The sequence below is a fragment of the Cucurbita pepo genome, chromosome 4, assembly GCF_057944985.1.
Source record: "Cucurbita pepo subsp. pepo isolate OVF chromosome 4, ASM5794498v1, whole genome shotgun sequence".
In the NCBI taxonomy this organism is placed as follows: domain Eukaryota; kingdom Viridiplantae; phylum Streptophyta; class Magnoliopsida; order Cucurbitales; family Cucurbitaceae; genus Cucurbita; species Cucurbita pepo.
This window is the reverse complement of record NC_141801.1, coordinates 10186316-10202834: the sequence shown is the minus strand read 5'-3', so window position 1 is coordinate 10202834 and position 16519 is coordinate 10186316. Positions and strand designations below refer to the sequence as shown.

The 16519-nt window shown below is 35.5% G+C and overlaps 1 protein-coding gene across 1 annotated transcript; it reads left to right on the top strand.

Annotated features, from left to right (window-relative positions):
- The first annotated feature begins 744 nt into the window (after positions 1-744).
- Positions 745-16165, top strand: LOC111793871 (alpha-aminoadipic semialdehyde synthase). Its single transcript, XM_023675935.2, has 25 exons — positions 745-971; positions 1431-1687; positions 1767-1853; positions 1939-2068; positions 2470-2643; positions 5247-5329; positions 5957-6073; positions 6780-6855; positions 7646-7817; positions 8323-8419; positions 8564-8730; positions 9096-9150; positions 9249-9389; positions 9980-10324; positions 10504-10584; positions 10706-10771; positions 11503-11620; positions 12464-12593; positions 13182-13261; positions 13515-13673; positions 13845-14079; positions 14163-14271; positions 15150-15311; positions 15393-15462; positions 15960-16165. Exons 2-25 carry the CDS (start codon positions 1439-1441, stop codon positions 16013-16015), a joined length of 3159 nt encoding a protein of 1052 aa, XP_023531703.2. The 5' UTR covers positions 745-971; positions 1431-1438; the 3' UTR covers positions 16016-16165.
- The last annotated feature ends 354 nt before the right edge of the window (positions 16166-16519 follow it).

Below are 16519 nucleotides of genomic sequence, written 5' to 3'. Positions count from 1 at the left end.
TATAATTTAACTGAAATTATGTAACTCAAATTATGTTGCTGCGATGTCTCACATTGGTTGCGGAGGAGAACAAACCACCTTTCTTTTATAAGGGTGTGGAACCCTTCCCCTATCGGACGCGTTTTAAAGCTTTGAGGGGAAGCGTGAAAGGAAAAGCTCAAAGAAGACAATATCTGCTAGCGATGGATTTGGGTCGTTACAAATGGTATCAGAGCCAGACACCTGACGATGTGCCAGCCTTCTCGCTCTTCCCCGAAGGGGGTAGACACGAGGCAGTGTGCCAGTAAGGACGCTGGCCCCAAACGGGGGTGGATTTTAGGGGCGGGCCCACATTGATTGGAGGAAGAAAAGAGTACCAGCGAGGACGCTGGCCTCGAAGGAATGGTGTCCCCTACACTGGCCCCGAAAGGGGGTGGACTGTGATGTCCCACGTTGGATAATGGTGTGGAAACCTTCCCCTATCAAAGCTTTGAGGGAAAGACCAAAGAGTACAATATCGATTTGGTAGTTACGGTTGCATGTGCTATCAAGTTATTAAAACAATATTTATAAAAATTAAATTGTAACTAATTTCGTTATTTAACTATAAATATTAAAATTTAATAATAAGTTATTAACTAGCGGGTCCACTCACCATGTCCACGTGTCCAAACTGCTGATTCTGCGAACACGTTGTCCTCATCCAAATTTTGGACGTAGTATTAATACTCTCTCCGTTTGGGCAAAAAAGTCCGTCAGCTCAGCTCTTCCTTCCATGGCCGACGCTACCATTTTCAAGCGATGAAACATCCGTGCACTACAAGTCATCTTCACACAAGCGCATTCATCTCGTGATCTCTCTCTGCGTCTCTGATATTGTCCTGCATAGACATTCGAACGCGAACCTTTCGGTCCGGCTTTGTGGATTTCGGTGGACACCTCTGCGTTGCTTCGACTTTGAGTCTGAGGATACGTTTGATTTTACTTATTTGGTAATGTGCATTGCGTATGTGTGTGTTTGTATTGATTTTTACGTGCATTTGATTTGTGTTTAATTGTGGCGAAACTTGGTCCGATGCTATGCATGTGTATGAGTTTGAAGGACGTAATACATGAGGAAGATAGCTTGCTGAATGTTGTGTACATTTGAATCTGAACGAAATTTTCTTTTAGCGAATTCTGCATTATTGGCAAGTAAATTAAAACGTGCAATAGCATCAAATCGAAGAGAATCTCGATAAAGAAGAGGACAAGGAATTTACGAGGTTTATGATGAACTGCTATTTATAGATTTCAGGTGTAGAATTTTATTTAGTAATTCAGTGGTTTAGTGGTTGTTTCTCCATTATTCGGTAAAAAAAATAAGAGCAGGACTGTAGGTTTAGCTGTCTGTTAGTATCGGTTGCATGTATACAAAAGCGATGTTCGTTGTTCGATTTTGAAAACTGCAGTTGACACCATGCTCGGGAATGGAATCGTTGGGATTTTTTCGGAGTCTTGTAGCAAGTGGGAAAGAAGGGTGCCTCTATGCCCAGCACACTGTGCTCGACTTCTGCACGGAGGACGGAATGAAACTGGAATATCTCGTATAATTATTCAGCCATCTACCAAACGCATTTATCATGATGCACAGTACGAGGACGTCGGCTGTGAAATTTCTGAAGATCTGTCAGAATGCGGTCTAATTCTGGGTGTCAAACAACCTAAGGTGAGACAAGTTTTTTTTTATTTACCTTGGCCCATTTTGTTTATTGCGAAAAACAGATAATTAATTCAGGTTTTTGCAGGTGGAGATGATTCTTCCTGATAGAGCTTATGCCTTCTTCTCCCACACTCACAAAGCGCAAAAGGAAAACATGCCTTTACTAGACAAAGTACCACAACTGTTGCCTTTTTTCTTGATAACTATAAACTCCTTTTGGCAAATGCTCTTCTTCTAATTTTATGTTTGGCATTCAGATCTTATCAGAAAAGGCATCATTATTTGATTACGAGCTTATAGTTGGAGATCATGGAAAAAGGTTGCTTGCGTTTGGAAAATATGCTGGCAGAGCAGGATTTATAGACATTTTGCATGGATTAGGACAGAGTATGCTTCATTCCTGGAGATTCTTTTAACTTTTATATATGATGTTGTCATGTCTTGTCAATTGGATTAAAATATTTTTTATGGCGAAGATTGGAGTGGGTGGATGGTATTGAGTAGGTTGGGATGATAAATTGAACTTAAGTCACCTGGCCAGGCTTTTGTTTTCTAAGAAAATTTGCCTTCTAGAAACAAAAAGAATCTAACTATGCTTCAAATTCCCCCTATTAATTTAGTTTTGCATGAGAGTGGTTGTTAACCAAAATATTTTAGTTCTATGTAAAATTCAGTGTATTCAAAATTCTTGAGTTGAATATTTGCTTCCTTCCATACACAAAACATGGAGACGGTTGTATGCTCTCGGATAATATATATTGATAACACCCAAAAATGGTTCTGCGCAGGGTATTTGAGCCTTGGAATTTCCACTTCTTTCCTCTCGCTGGGTTTGTCATACACGTATCCATCCCTGGCTGCAGCCAAGGCTGCAGTAATATCTGTGGGCGAGGAGATTGCAACACAGGGCTTACCACCACAGATTTGTCCTTTGGTCATCGTGTTTACGGCTTCAGGAAATGGTATTTTATATTTTAATTGATTGTCCATTTTATAATTCATAGTGGTTAGAGCTGTAAATAGTATTGGGTAAAACAATCAATGTATTCTACATTAGAGAGTCACACACACGCATATATAGGTACACAAGAGAACCCTAAACTAAAGAACATAGGACAACTATACATAATAATATTATTATAACACTCCCCTCACGGTAGAGCAAATATGTCACCCATGCTCAACTCGTTTCAAAAATAATTTATCCTTACTCCATTTAAGGTTTTAGTAAGGCTATCTCTCAGTTGTTCTCCAATCTTTACATATCTTGTGGTCGTCAACTGTTGTATTTTCGCACGAATGAAACGGTAATCCACTTCAATATGTTCAGTGTGGTCTTGTTACCACACCACAGTTTTGTTGGCATAGTAATATTGAAGCCTATCTCAGTTAAAAGTTGATGTACCCACACTATTTCACTTATAGGGTGTGACACAGCTCTATATTTTCTCTAAATACTTGAACATGAAACCACATTTTGTTTCTTACTGTTCCACGATACCAAATTACCTCTTGCAAAAGCATAATATCTATAAGTTGATCTATCTTCTTTAGATCCTACCCAATCAACATTTGAAAAACATTCTTTTGTGTTACCTGTAGGATTCCACCCCCAAGTGCAACTTTCAGGTATCATAGAATTTGTTTCATTGCAACTCAATGATTCATTCTAGGTGAAGCATATAATGATTTGCAACACTTGCTAAATAAGCGATATTTGGTCGTGTCACTATTAGTTAATTCGACTTTCCAAACAATCTTCTGTTATAAACCATGACCCTCCACAATGATATGTATTGCCCACTTTGAGCATAAGCTCACGTGATTGGATTCCCCAAAAAGACCTCATGTCAATGGAGATAGTGTTCTTTACAAACCCATAATCCTTCTCTTTACACCTCTCAATAATCCTCAATAATCCTCAATAATCCTCAATAATCCTCTTGAATAAAGTACACCATAGAGCCTCCTCTGAGGCCTCTTTGGAGCTCTCAAATAGCCTCCCCTTAATCCAGACTTGACTCCTTCTCTAGAGCTCTCGAACAAAATGCACCCTTTGTTTGACACTTGAGTCATCTTTGCTACACCTTCAAGGTTCATAAATTCTTTGTTCGACACTTGAGGATTCTATTGGCATGACTAAGTTAAGGGCGTGACTCTGATACCATGTTAGGAACCACGACCCTCACAATGGTATGATATTGTCTACTTTGAGCATAAGTTCTTATGGTTTTGCTTTTGGTTTCCCCAAAATGGCCTCATGCCAATGGAGATAGTGTTCCTTACCTATAAACCCATGATTTTCCTCTTAACTAACTGATGAGGAACTACACTTCTCGATAATCCTTAACATCTTCTTTTTCTCAAGATCTTTAAATGATTATCCTTCTTTGATGAGTTGCAAATTAGGTATCATCATAGTACTACATGGTTTGATTCCCTATTTTCCTATCTCAGATAACAAATCAAGTGAAAGCTTCCATTGTGACAAAAAGATATCTTTCTTGCTTCTCATCATTTCAAGTCCCAAAAATACTTGAGTGTTTCTAGATTCTTAGTATGAAACTGATCTTGAAAGAAAGTTTTCAAAGAAGATACACTTGATGTATCATTTTGTACACAACAAACAAAGTAATACAACTTTTAGATCATCGATAGAAAATAGATTAATCATACATATTTTTCTTCATTCCAAACTTCTTTAGTGCTAGACTAAATTGATCAAAAGTGTTAAGACCTACAAATTCATATTATTTACCAATAATCTTCTTCGTCATACGATCCCAAAACAAGCAATAGTCAGGGAAAAAGAATATAAAACAATTAAGGTGACAAGTGAGTTCACTAATAGAAAAAGGAAGAAAGGGTGTGAGGGTGCTAGATACAAGAATAGAGGATGTCGATCCATCTGCAAAAGTGATAGTTGGAGAGAGGGTAGGTGACAAAGAGGTAGAAAATAAGTTAGAGTTACCTGTCATATGGGTTGTGGCACCAAAGTCTATGGCCCGTTTGATAGAAAATGTAAGAAGACAATGATTCATATTACCTGACTCAACAAAAGTTGCAATAGGATTCGATGAAGAGGATGCTTGCAATGATTCTTGGTACAATTGAAATTTAGGAAAATCATCTGCAAAAATAGTAATTGACCTCTTAGATGTCTCATTCGTGGAAGCAACTTGAGCAATTTGAGGTCTTTGATCATTATTCAACAACTTTCAACATTCATGTTTCATATGACCAGACGTATGACGATATTTACTTACAATCTCCTGCAAATCTTGTCACTGATTATCAGAACCAAGTCTCTAAGTGTCATCCTTTGGCGAATCCTGATCAACATGATTATCCAACTCAGCTTCATTGATAAAACCAAATTGTCCAGCTAAAAACTTGTGCATCAACAATGTATATCCTTATATGCAAAGTCATTTGTCTTTTGAATTAATGAATTTCTGTCATCAGCTTTCAAGTTTCTCGCGTATCAATAATTTCATTAAGTGACCTTTACATTGGTTTGCATACATTCTCTATAAATTGGATTTGCCTTTTATTTCTTTTGTAGTTTCTCAGGGAGCGCAAGAAATATTCAAGCTTCTTCCTCACACTTTTGTGGATCCAAGTAAACTTCCAGAAATATGTGGGAAGGTGGGTTCCGGTACCCCGTCATATATTCTATTTACAAATTTTGGCTTAGATTCTCTGAGACTTGAATGATATAATCTGGTTGACATACTGGCCTATCTCAATAATGAACCAATTGATCATCGTCCAATAAGAAAGTTTGAGAGTTGATAATACGTAAGCAAGCATCATTCTTCTGCTACATAGATGCTCATTTTCTGATTTGGACTTTCAATACACTGATTGGTAAAATTAGCGTCTGGAGTTTGTAGTGTTTGCATCAAAATTTTAATAATTGAAATTATCTTCTGCAGTCTTCGTGTAATTTAAATTGTGCGTCTATCAACTTTGAACTTTTTTTTGTTTGTGTGTGTGTTTTAAATATCGATGATGATCATCATCATTTTCGAGTGTTGATGATTTCACCTTTGGTAGTGAACATTGAAGGATAATTTGAATCAAACAAGTCTCAATGATTAGTGCTAAATTCTCGTGCATTGTATTCCATGCGAGAGCACCATGGCACAAAGTTCACTGCTTGTTTATGCTTCTAGAATATTAGCATGTTCTTCCTCTATCTGGAGGATGATTTATTTTGTTGAGCAACTTTTATTTACTTATGCTCAACTGTTTTACTCCCTCTGCTTTTAGAATGTGGAACTTCGCCAACATAAAACAACAAAGAAAAGGGTCTTCCAAGTATATGGTTGTGTTGTGAGTTGCCAACACATGGTTGAACACAAAGATTCAACAAAACTTTTTGATAGAGTAAGTTTTTATTTACCTTTTCTTTTGTTTGAGCCAATGTGCAATTGGGAATCTGGATTCTACAATTTTTCTCTTGAAATCTAAAATATAAACAATTCCCTTTGCTTTGCATGGATATCAATTGATTTGAGAGTGGATGAGTTGCTCATAGAAGGGGAGCATCATGTCAGGATAAGTTTGCAACACGGAAATCATGTACATACATAACGTGGATACACATCCACATCATTTTTTAAACACTAGAGTACAGCCGCGTATTAATAAGTGGAATGTAAAATCAGTTTCCGAAAATTATTGATGATATGATTCCCAATTTTACATCTGTTACAGTTGCATTTAATTGACTATGGTGTTGGCGAATTATCCAAATACCTCTGATTGAATCAGAAAGATGCAAGCTACGAAGTATTATGCCATGAATCTGTTTCTGACAAGGACAATTATTTCTTATTGTTCATTTTTTACTCACATGATCTATTGGCTCCTCTAGCATTTTGCATGTCGTTTTGCCAGACGACTATATTGCTTAAAGTTCTTGTTTATTCCCGTATCAAAGTTCATTTTGAATGTTCGAATCTGCTATTAAGTGCTTCACTTTTCTTTATCTGTGATTAAGTGCTTCAATGTCTTTGCAGTCTTATTGCTTGATATATGCTTTTCTGGGAGAAAATAAAACCTAAATTCCAGTCCTTATCTTATTTTTCAGGTTGATTACTATGCTCATCCAGATCATTATAGACCTATATTCCATGAAAAGATAGCTCCATATGCTTCTGTTCTTGGTATGCTTTCTCTTCCTTAGTTGTTATTTCATCTGAGACACATTTACTCACATTGTTTGTTTTAATTGGCCTGGTGAAAGTCAGATTTCTTTTTACCTTTTCTCATTTTCCACTTTCTTTTCCAACTTTCCGGATCTATTATGATCACCATTCACTAATAATCTTTGTTACAGAGAGATTGGTTCATGAAATATATTTTTAAGCTGCAAGCTTAATTGAAGGCGGTGCATTTTGCATTTTAGTTTATGGATAACAACTTCCTTTTGCATTTCTTTTGTTTCAATGTGTACGTGCCTTGGCATGTGCGCTTGTCTGTTTTTATTCCTGAATGAAGTTTAGATCATTCATTCATTGCGTTGCACTAAGTATGAAACTTATGCAGCATATAAATGATGAAAATCTTCTCTCATACATAATGAATATCTATATGAACATGATTCTGAAAAGATCATTTTTTAATTCTTATAACAAAGTGACAAACCTTTTTTTTCGCTAAAAGTTATTTAGAATGGCACACCCAGAGTGCTCTCCTTTCCAAAGAGAGTTTTTGGTCCTGTAAAATCAGGAAAAAGAAATCTGGTAACTATGACCTATGCAATGGTAATAGCTGGTCACGATCTGGTTCCTAATGATTTTCATTTTTCATAGCAAGGAATGCAACTGATATGAATGCATACCTTAACATCCTAATCTTTTTTGAAAAGGAAGGTATCACTATGATGATTATTTTGGTTGGATACAACTGCATGCTTATCTGCTACATTTTGTCAATTTCCTTGCTGTTTTGTAGTGAATTGCATGTATTGGGAGGGAAGATTTCCTCGGTTGCTGAACACCATGCAGTTTCAAGATCTAATGAAAAGCGGATGCCCTCTTGTTGGAATTTCAGATATAACTTGTGATGTTGGAGGTTCAATAGAATTCATTAACCAGACAACGTCACTTGACTCTCCTTTCTTCAGGTACACAAGATACAGTTCATGGGTATTTGTTATAATCAAGATGATGTGCTATTTTCCCTAAAAAAACATTTCATTTTCCCTGCTTAAAAAAATTCTTCATTTTCCCTCTTCATTCTTCCCTCTTTCAGAGGAAGGTTTCTCTTCAAGCTAGGATCATCTTCACTTTCTTCCGTTTTGAAAAAAGTGCTTCTCCATTGGGGGTGGGTGGGGGGCAAGGAAATTGTTTGGATTGTTTCTGTTGTTTTTTTTTTTTTTTTTTTTATGGGATACGTCTTGAGGGAAAGTCTGTAGACAGTCACTCCCTTATTGTTCGTACGTACTTCGGGTCATTGTTCGTACTGACGCTCCAGATGGTGTAGAGTCTGTAGACAGTCACTCCCTCATCCCCTCTCATTGTGATCATTAATTTTTATTGGTTGGTTTTGTGTGGAATTATCCGGATATTTCATCTTTGTTGACTAGAAGTTTTGAAGTTCTTTAATTGTAAAAAATGTATACTTTTCAGATATGATCCTAGTAATGATTCGTACCACCGTGATTTGAAAGGAAATGGTGTGATATGTTCAGCTGTTGACGTTCTTCCGACAGAGTTTGCCAAAGAGGTAATTGCATACTTCTCTTTTGCTGGAATTTTAGTTAATTACTCCACTTTTAGATTTATACAGTTGAGATAATATAGTATTAGTATATGACTGCAATTTATAATCTTAATTTCTCTGTTTGACATATCTTATTATTTTTTAAAGGCCTCTCAGCATTTTGGAGACATCCTATCGGATTTTGTTGGCAGTCTAGCCTCTGTTGTCGACATTTTAAAGCTACCTACGCATTTGAGGCGAGCTTGCATAGCCCATGTAGGGGCACTAACCTCATTGTATGAATACATACCACGTATTCGAAAGTCTGAATCTGAGTAAGCTTCTGCACTTACTGCCTTGCAGTATCATTTTGATTCTACTAGGCGCTTATCTTTGGTTCATTCGATAGTTGTATGGTTCTCAGATAAATACAATTGGAGTTCTGGAAGTTGATGTCAAAACCCAGAAATTTAAAAGCGTTGACTATAAATCTGTCCAGAAAATTTGCGCCTAAGAGCCTGAGAATGCTTTCAACATATAACAAATGCATCGTTAAACTTATTTTTTATTATATGCTTTGCTATTAAAAATAAAGCTACTTGTTTCTAAGATATTAAGTGAAAATTATAAAAATTAAAGGTAACGTTCTTATGGCTAATGCAATGCTTTAATACGTAAAACTATTTTTCTTAACTTTCAGAGAATTATCCAAGGATGCTGCTAATGGCCACTCCAACAAAAAGTTCAACATACACGTAGGTCGCTGAAAGCGTCTATTAAATATTGTTTCTCAGGTTTGCCCACAATCCACAAATATTATGGTTGAAGTAAATCCTAATTATATTTCTTCTAGGTGTCTCTGAGTGGCCATTTGTTCGATCAATTTCTAATAAATGAGGCCTTAGATATTATTGAAGGAGCAGGTGGCTCATTTCACTTGGTTAACTGTCAAGTGGGCCAGAATGCAAATGCTATGTCACACTCAGACCTTGAAGTAAGCATGTTCCCGATCCAGTTTATATAGGAGAGATGATTTAACGTGTCCAACAAACTGATCTATTCTGATGAGTATTTTCCTTCAAAATTTCTATTCTATGTCATGCAGTGTCGATATCTTTATCTCATTTCTTATAATTCTTTGATAGAATTGAACTGGACAATTTCTTGTAAAGTATGTATTGATATCAATTATAGATCCAACATATTCTGCTCATGCTAACTGATAGTTCTTGTTAGATGTCACATGTATAATTTTACTAATATTGATTATTAGTTGCTACTTACATTCTATTTAATTTCTTTTGTAATAGTCTCTGTTAGTAGTTTTAAAAAAAAAAATTCCCAGGTGCTAGGGGCAGAACTTTTGTTGACAAGTAAACTGCAAAACTTACACACCAATTTGCTTGCATGCTAACCCTCGTTTACCGTTGAAATTCATTATTTTGTGTGACTATTAATTTATTCCAGTCTGGTAAACCATTTTTCTTCTTTGGTTCTGGAACCAGTCAGACAAGTTTTCTCCATGCCTAAGCAGACATTAATCAGAATCACGTTTTCCTTAAGTGATCATCTTACTTTTGACAGATTGGTGCTGATGATATAGTGATTTTGGATAAGATCATTTACTCTCTAAGTCTGATGGCTAATCCTGAAGAAAATCTTAATCCCGTAAATTATGAGATGAATAGGATTTTTCTGAAGATTGGTAAGATTCAAGAGAGTAGCTTTAAAAGTAAAGATGGAAAAAGGAAGACTGCTGTTCTACTTCTTGGAGCAGGTCGGGTTTGTTATCCAGCTGCTGATCTCCTAGTATCAAGTGGAAGTGATTCCTGTTGTCGTTTCTGGAAAACTTTTCTTGAGCACTATGCTGAAGACTGGGATGATATTGAAGTGATTGTTGCTTCTCTCTACCTAAAGGATGCAGAAGAGGTAAAAACTTCCGTCAATGCGTATAGTGAACTGTACTTCTAGAATATTATGGTTTGACACTGACTTTGATGCACCCTGTGAAACTTTGTGTACATATTTCCTGCTTTGATAAGTTCAACTGTTCATGATATCGTGTTGTTTAGCTTATGAGCATTTTATGTCTTCGAATGCCATTCTAGATAACTGAAGACATTGCTAATGCAACAGCAGTACAGCTTGATGTTACGGATTCTGAGAAACTTTTTATGTATATCTCACAGGTACTTAGTTTTACATTTTCTTTTGAAAGCCAGTTAAGTGCTGCTAAATTATATTTGCAACAAAAAAAAATTACATACATGTTGCTTTCTTATCAGTTTGTGTTGGCTGAATCGTTTTCAGGTTGAAGTCGTTATAAGTTTGTTGCCACCTAGTTGCCATCTTACTGTAGCAAATGCATGCATTGAGGTACTATCTAGTGTTTGAATAATATAATTTTCATGCAAGGTTTTTCATTCTCATCATCCCGGAACCGTTTTTACCAATGACAAGAATTCAGACTGTACAGTAAAAGGTGAAAAATTCACCTACTGTCGGAATTTATAATATCTGATTAGCAGTGGAGAAGAAGTCGAGCAGTTAAATTTTTCTTTGAATATTTTTCTCAATATTTTGGTTTAAGTAATTCAAGAAACTTGAGGTGACAGGAGTTTCATCTGTTCTGGTGGATAAAGATGTTTGTGCCAGATATTAGTATGGAAAGATACATCCTTCGCGAGGTTCATGGCAGAACTCGGAGAAGAGAGAGCTATGTTATGAGAAACTACTAGGAAAGTGTAACAGCCCAAGCCCACCACTACAGATATTGTCCTCTTTGGACTTTCCCTTCCGGACTTCCCCGTTTTAAAACGTGTCTGCTAGGGAGAGGTTTCTACACCTTTATAAATAATATTTCGTTCTCCTCTCCAAATGAGTGGGATCTCACAGAAAGAATATATAAAATAATAATTATTGTTGTTATGTATAATTTTACTTAGTCTTGTTTTATAAGGAAGAATTATGCTTTTGTTTCCGATAGTTAGACGTCAAAGTACTAGAGAAACTAAAGATTTAAAAAGGACAAAAATAAGATACGCAGTTTTTTTTCTTTTTTCTTTTTTCTGTTCTCTCGTAACGGACGTTATTTCTTCTGTTTACAGCTTAGAAAGCATCTAGTCACTGCTAGCTACATTGATGATTCCATGTCATCACTGGATGAAAAGGCCAGGAATGCTGGTATAACAATTCTTGGGGAGATGGGTCTGGATCCTGGAATAGGTACCCTAAACCTTTTCTTCTAGTTTGTGTTAACGCTGTTGAAAGATTGGCTTGTCTAGAAATGTAATGATGTAATCTTTTGGATTCTTTTAATCTGAACTGAATTTTCTTGACTCATCGAGATCTTAAAATTACGTTCTTCTATGGTTTTAGAAGGGTTAGATAAGGAAGAAATCTGATATAATGTCATCGATTCCTCTTCTATTGACAGAATTTTCTTCCATATGTCCTGTAAGACTTTTTCTTATTAGAAGTTTCTTGTGCATGTGGACCATTAAACATAGACAGCATCCGCACTCTGACAACCCAGCAAGCTTCCTGCACCGACCCTTTACGTTCTACCCTTTCAAATTATCTCCTCTTAGATTTTAATGTGGAACTCCAACAATAATGATATTTGACCTAGATTTGACCTTTAAAGAGCCACATGCCGAAAATGGATTTCCATGCATAGAAACCTCCAGTCACATATATTTTGCTTAAAAATTTATTTGATATGTATATTTTTTCTAAGTGGACAATATCATACCAGTGTGGAGTCCGTTGTTCCTATCTCTTTGATTTGAAAGAGAGAATGAAACGTGGAAAGTGACATGTCTCTAATAACATTCTAGATCATAGTTTCTGTAAATTTAAGTGGGCATTAAAAAATTCATTATATCAGTAGTCCACAAATTTATAAACCAAAAGGGGATGCACAAAATGAGTAGCATATATATTAGTTTTGTAAAGCCCTTTGACTTTGTGAATATGAGGTATTACTTTTAGTACGGATAATTTCTCTTTTATACTTTTCCCTTTCAATTTGTAAGAGTTTTTGTGCTTTGATGGGCCGTGATTCAGATCATATGTTAGCAATGAGGATGATCAACCAGTCACATCTCCAAAAGAAGAGAGTGAAGTCCTTTATGTCATATTGTGGAGGAATTCCTTCTCCAGAATCGGCAAACAATCCATTAGCATATAAATTCAGGTACTTGTTAGAATCATTTGTCTTAACGACTTATGAACTTTGACTACTCTTGATTAAAAAAAGGGTGGATCTTCAATAAAAATGCTTGGAGAATGGATAGATAATATCACCTTAGCATGGAATGGTAATGGTACAGAGACTTGTATATTCTCTCTGGTAAATACTTTTTTCCAGAGTAAAATTTAAACCGCGTTGGTGACTTTTTTAAGAAACTCTAAGAAGTTTTTCCATGAGAACTAAATCTAGTAGTTAAAATTTTCAGATATCTATTGAAATAATTTCTTATTGGTATTGTTGATTTTTCTGTACAAAAGAGGCCAAGAAAGCCCCATTTATAAAATGAACACAAACACGCATTCAGTGTTCATAATTTGCAGTTTGCATTGGAAGTATCCAAGATATTCCTGGCAAACTTCTCTATTTTGGTTTCTTAGATTTATATTATTTTCGTTCAGTTTCTCTTGAAGACATTGTCTTATTCTATAATCTTGTGAAGATGAACATTTGTCAATGCTAAATAGTTTATTTATTAAATGCATCATCTAATTTTATGGAAACTCAATAACATTTCTTTATGAAATATGTTAGTTCGAATCTTGCTGAAGCTATTCGAGCTGGAAGCAATCCGGCTACATATCGATATGAAGGAAAAACAGTAAAAGTTGAAGGTAAGCTGTTTACACTTGGAAAAAATTGGAATAACAAGAATATGTTGTACTCTGCACTTTATTTATTATTCTCTTGCACACAAGAAGATGTGCTTTATAACTCTCTAGATTAGATAATTACCAGTCAACTCTTCGAATAACTATTATATTCTGTTTCGAACGTATAACGCTAAGATGTTTAGACATTAAACCCATGAATACCACATTGATACTTCTTGATTAGAAAATTTATTCAAGCAGTTCAAACTTGCAGGAAAGGATCTTTATGACTCTGCTGTGAGGCTACGCTTACCTGACCTTCCAGCATTTGCCTTGGAGTGCATTCCAAATTGTAATTCCTTAATTTATGGAGACGCATATGGCATAGGGCATGAGGCATCGACCATATTTCGTGGAACCCTACGCTATGAAGGCATGTTCTCTTTTGGCTTCCAGCATGTTTTACCGAGGATTCCCACTCAAAACCTTGACTGACTTAATTCCCTCGAGGGAATCTGATTAACTAACTATATATAAGCCGAATATAACCATTACTCTTAAGAAATTGTGTTTTTTTAAACTCATTTACTGTCAATACGTATAGGATTTAGCGAAGTGATGGGAGCCCTGGCAAGAATTGGACTCCTAGATACGGAAGTTCATTCCTTTCTTAGGAGTACTAGGAGGCAACTATTTCGAGATTTTTTGCTTGAGCTCCTCAAAATTAAAAGAGAATCGAACGGCTCTATCATTGGAGAGAAGGACATCAGTGACAGCATTATTTCTAGTGGACTCTGTAAAGAGCAAGACATTGCTGTAAGAGTAGCCAAAACAATCGTGTATGCAGCTCTTCTCCTTCCTTTTCTTCTCAAAAGATTAATTATATATTTTGCATGACTGGCTAACAATGACAATGGATCAGATATTTGGGCCTTCACGAGCCAACAGAGATTCCTTCATCTTGCCAAAGTGCATTTGATGTTACCTGTCACAGAATGGAAGAAAGATTATCCTACTTAAAAAATGAGCAGGTACACTTGCTTTTTCCCTGTTAATATTCATTCATATTTTAGTACGTTTTACTATGTGAATTTTTTATTAGATGGCTACGTGTTATGTAAAAAATTCTTCAATATTCTAGTTTCATAATTTTGAGATGCAATAAACTTTAACTGTAACGACCCAGATCCACCGCTAGCAAATATTGTCTTCTTTGGGCGATCTGGGTTGTTACTAATGGTATCAGAGCTAGACAGCGGACGATGTGCTAGCCTTCTCGCTGTTCCCCGAAGGGAGTAGACACGAGGCAGTGTGCTAGTAAGGACGTTGGCCCCAAAGGGGGTGGATTTGGGGGCAGTCCCACATCGATTGGAGGAAGGAAAGAGTGCCAGCGAGAACGCTGGCCCCGAAGGGGGGTGGATTGTGATGTCCCACATTGGTTGGGGAGGAGAACAAACCACCATTTATAAGGGTGTGAAAACCTTCCCCTAATAGACGCGTTTTAAAGCCTTGAGGGGAAGCCTAAAAGGGAAAGTCCAAAGAGGACAATATCTGCTCGCAGTGGATCTAGGTCGTTACATTAACCATTGATTAAATTATTATTTTTCAATCTCATTTAAAGAATACTATAAGATGACATCATTGCAAATTAGACGGTAGTTTTAGAACACGAGAGAAGTATTTATGCCAAATATGAGCATAGTTTAACTGCTCAAACTATCACCTCATAACTCAAATCTTAACCATATATCATTGATATTTAATAACAGCATTTTTAGTTTGAAAAAGAGTAACCATTCATGTGCCATTCACATGCGCTTAAAATTGCATCTATAGAAAGCTGTACGCAAAGAACATCTTAACTTTTTGTCAAAATTTATATAATAAGTTCATTTGTGATGATGGTCAGGATATGGTTCTTCTACATCATGAAATACAAGTAGAATCGGCAGACGGTCAACATACTGAGTGTCGCAAGGCTACGTTACTAGAATTTGGGAGGACTTGGAATGGAAAGACCACTAGTGCAATGGCTCTCACTGTTGGTATTCCAACAGCTATTGGAGCTTTGGTAACCACCTCTACATATTCATTTTACCATAATCTTTATTAAAGCTTCAACTTTAGTTGATGTTACAGTATGTCATTGCAGCTTTTACTGACAAACAAAATCAAGACGCGAGGTGTTTTAAGGCCTATTGAACCTGAAGTTCATAATCCAGGTAAATGCAAATATGTCATTTCCTCCGAGTGTTTTGGTTTATGTTTATTGAATCATCAGAGCATTGCATGAAAAATAAGCCCTTTTGACGATGAAAAGTTATTAAGTTATTATTTAAAGATTTTACGATAAATAAATAAATAAATAAATTAGAAAGGCAGTTCTCAACTTTCAAATTTTCAAATTTGTGTCAAATAGGTCCATGAACTTCGAAAAAAATGTCTAATAAATTTTTAAACTTTTGAATTTGCGTCTAATAAGTGTTTGGCTATTCAGCATTCATTTTAAATTTATGAAGTTGATGAAGTAGCCTATGAAACCTGCTTTCATAAGTCGAGCTGACTCGACTTGAGCCAAAAGGTCTCTAGCCCTATGCTTAGGTTGACAAGCTGAATTAATCATGTGAAAGTCGAGTTTCCCTCTTCAATTACTTTAAGAACTTACTATTCATACCATGATCAGAGAGTTGCTAAAGTATTTACTTCTTTGATGGTGCAGCCTTAGATCTTTTACAAGCATATGGTTTCAAGCTAATCGAGACAGTTGAATCCTAATTGGACGAAAAATGATTTGATCAACTTGTTAAGTAATATATAAATGTATCTTTGTTTACTTATATTTAAAATTGTATTGTCGTTATTGTTGTTTACTTATTTAAAATTGTATTGTTGTTTACTTACATTTTAAATTGTATTGTTGTTTACTTACATTTTAAATTGTAGTGTTGTTTTTAATTGCAATAAAATAGATATGATTATCATAATATTCTTTTACATTTCTAATTAATTGAAATGCAGAAACTAAAAATATGTTCCAACAATTAAAACTCTATTTTTACATTTTATTTATTTATTCAAGTTTTTACACTTAAATTAAATAAAATAGTTATTCTTTATTTGGTTATCTAATTCTCAAATTTTGAGAAGACACAAAATCTTGATATAAATATTTCTATAATTATTTGATTTAATAAGATAAAATTATTTAATTTTTAAAATAATATTTTTGTAATAGACCAAACTTAAAAGTAAAAGTGACTTATTGATTTCAAACAAAGA

What these genes read in the sequence shown, in the direction of transcription:
- LOC111793871 (XM_023675935.2), top strand. Translation starts at nt 1,439, where the DNA reads ATGCTCGGGAATGGAATCGTTGGGATTTTTTCGGAGTCTTGTAGCAAG. An exon ending in TGTCACACTCAGACCTTGAA is followed by an intron (nt 9,390 to 9,979) that starts GTAAGCATGTTC and finishes TACTTTTGACAG; the next exon opens with ATTGGTGCTGATGATATAGT. An exon ending in ACCTAAAGGATGCAGAAGAG is followed by an intron (nt 10,325 to 10,503) that starts GTAAAAACTTCC and finishes ATGCCATTCTAG; the next exon opens with ATAACTGAAGACATTGCTAA.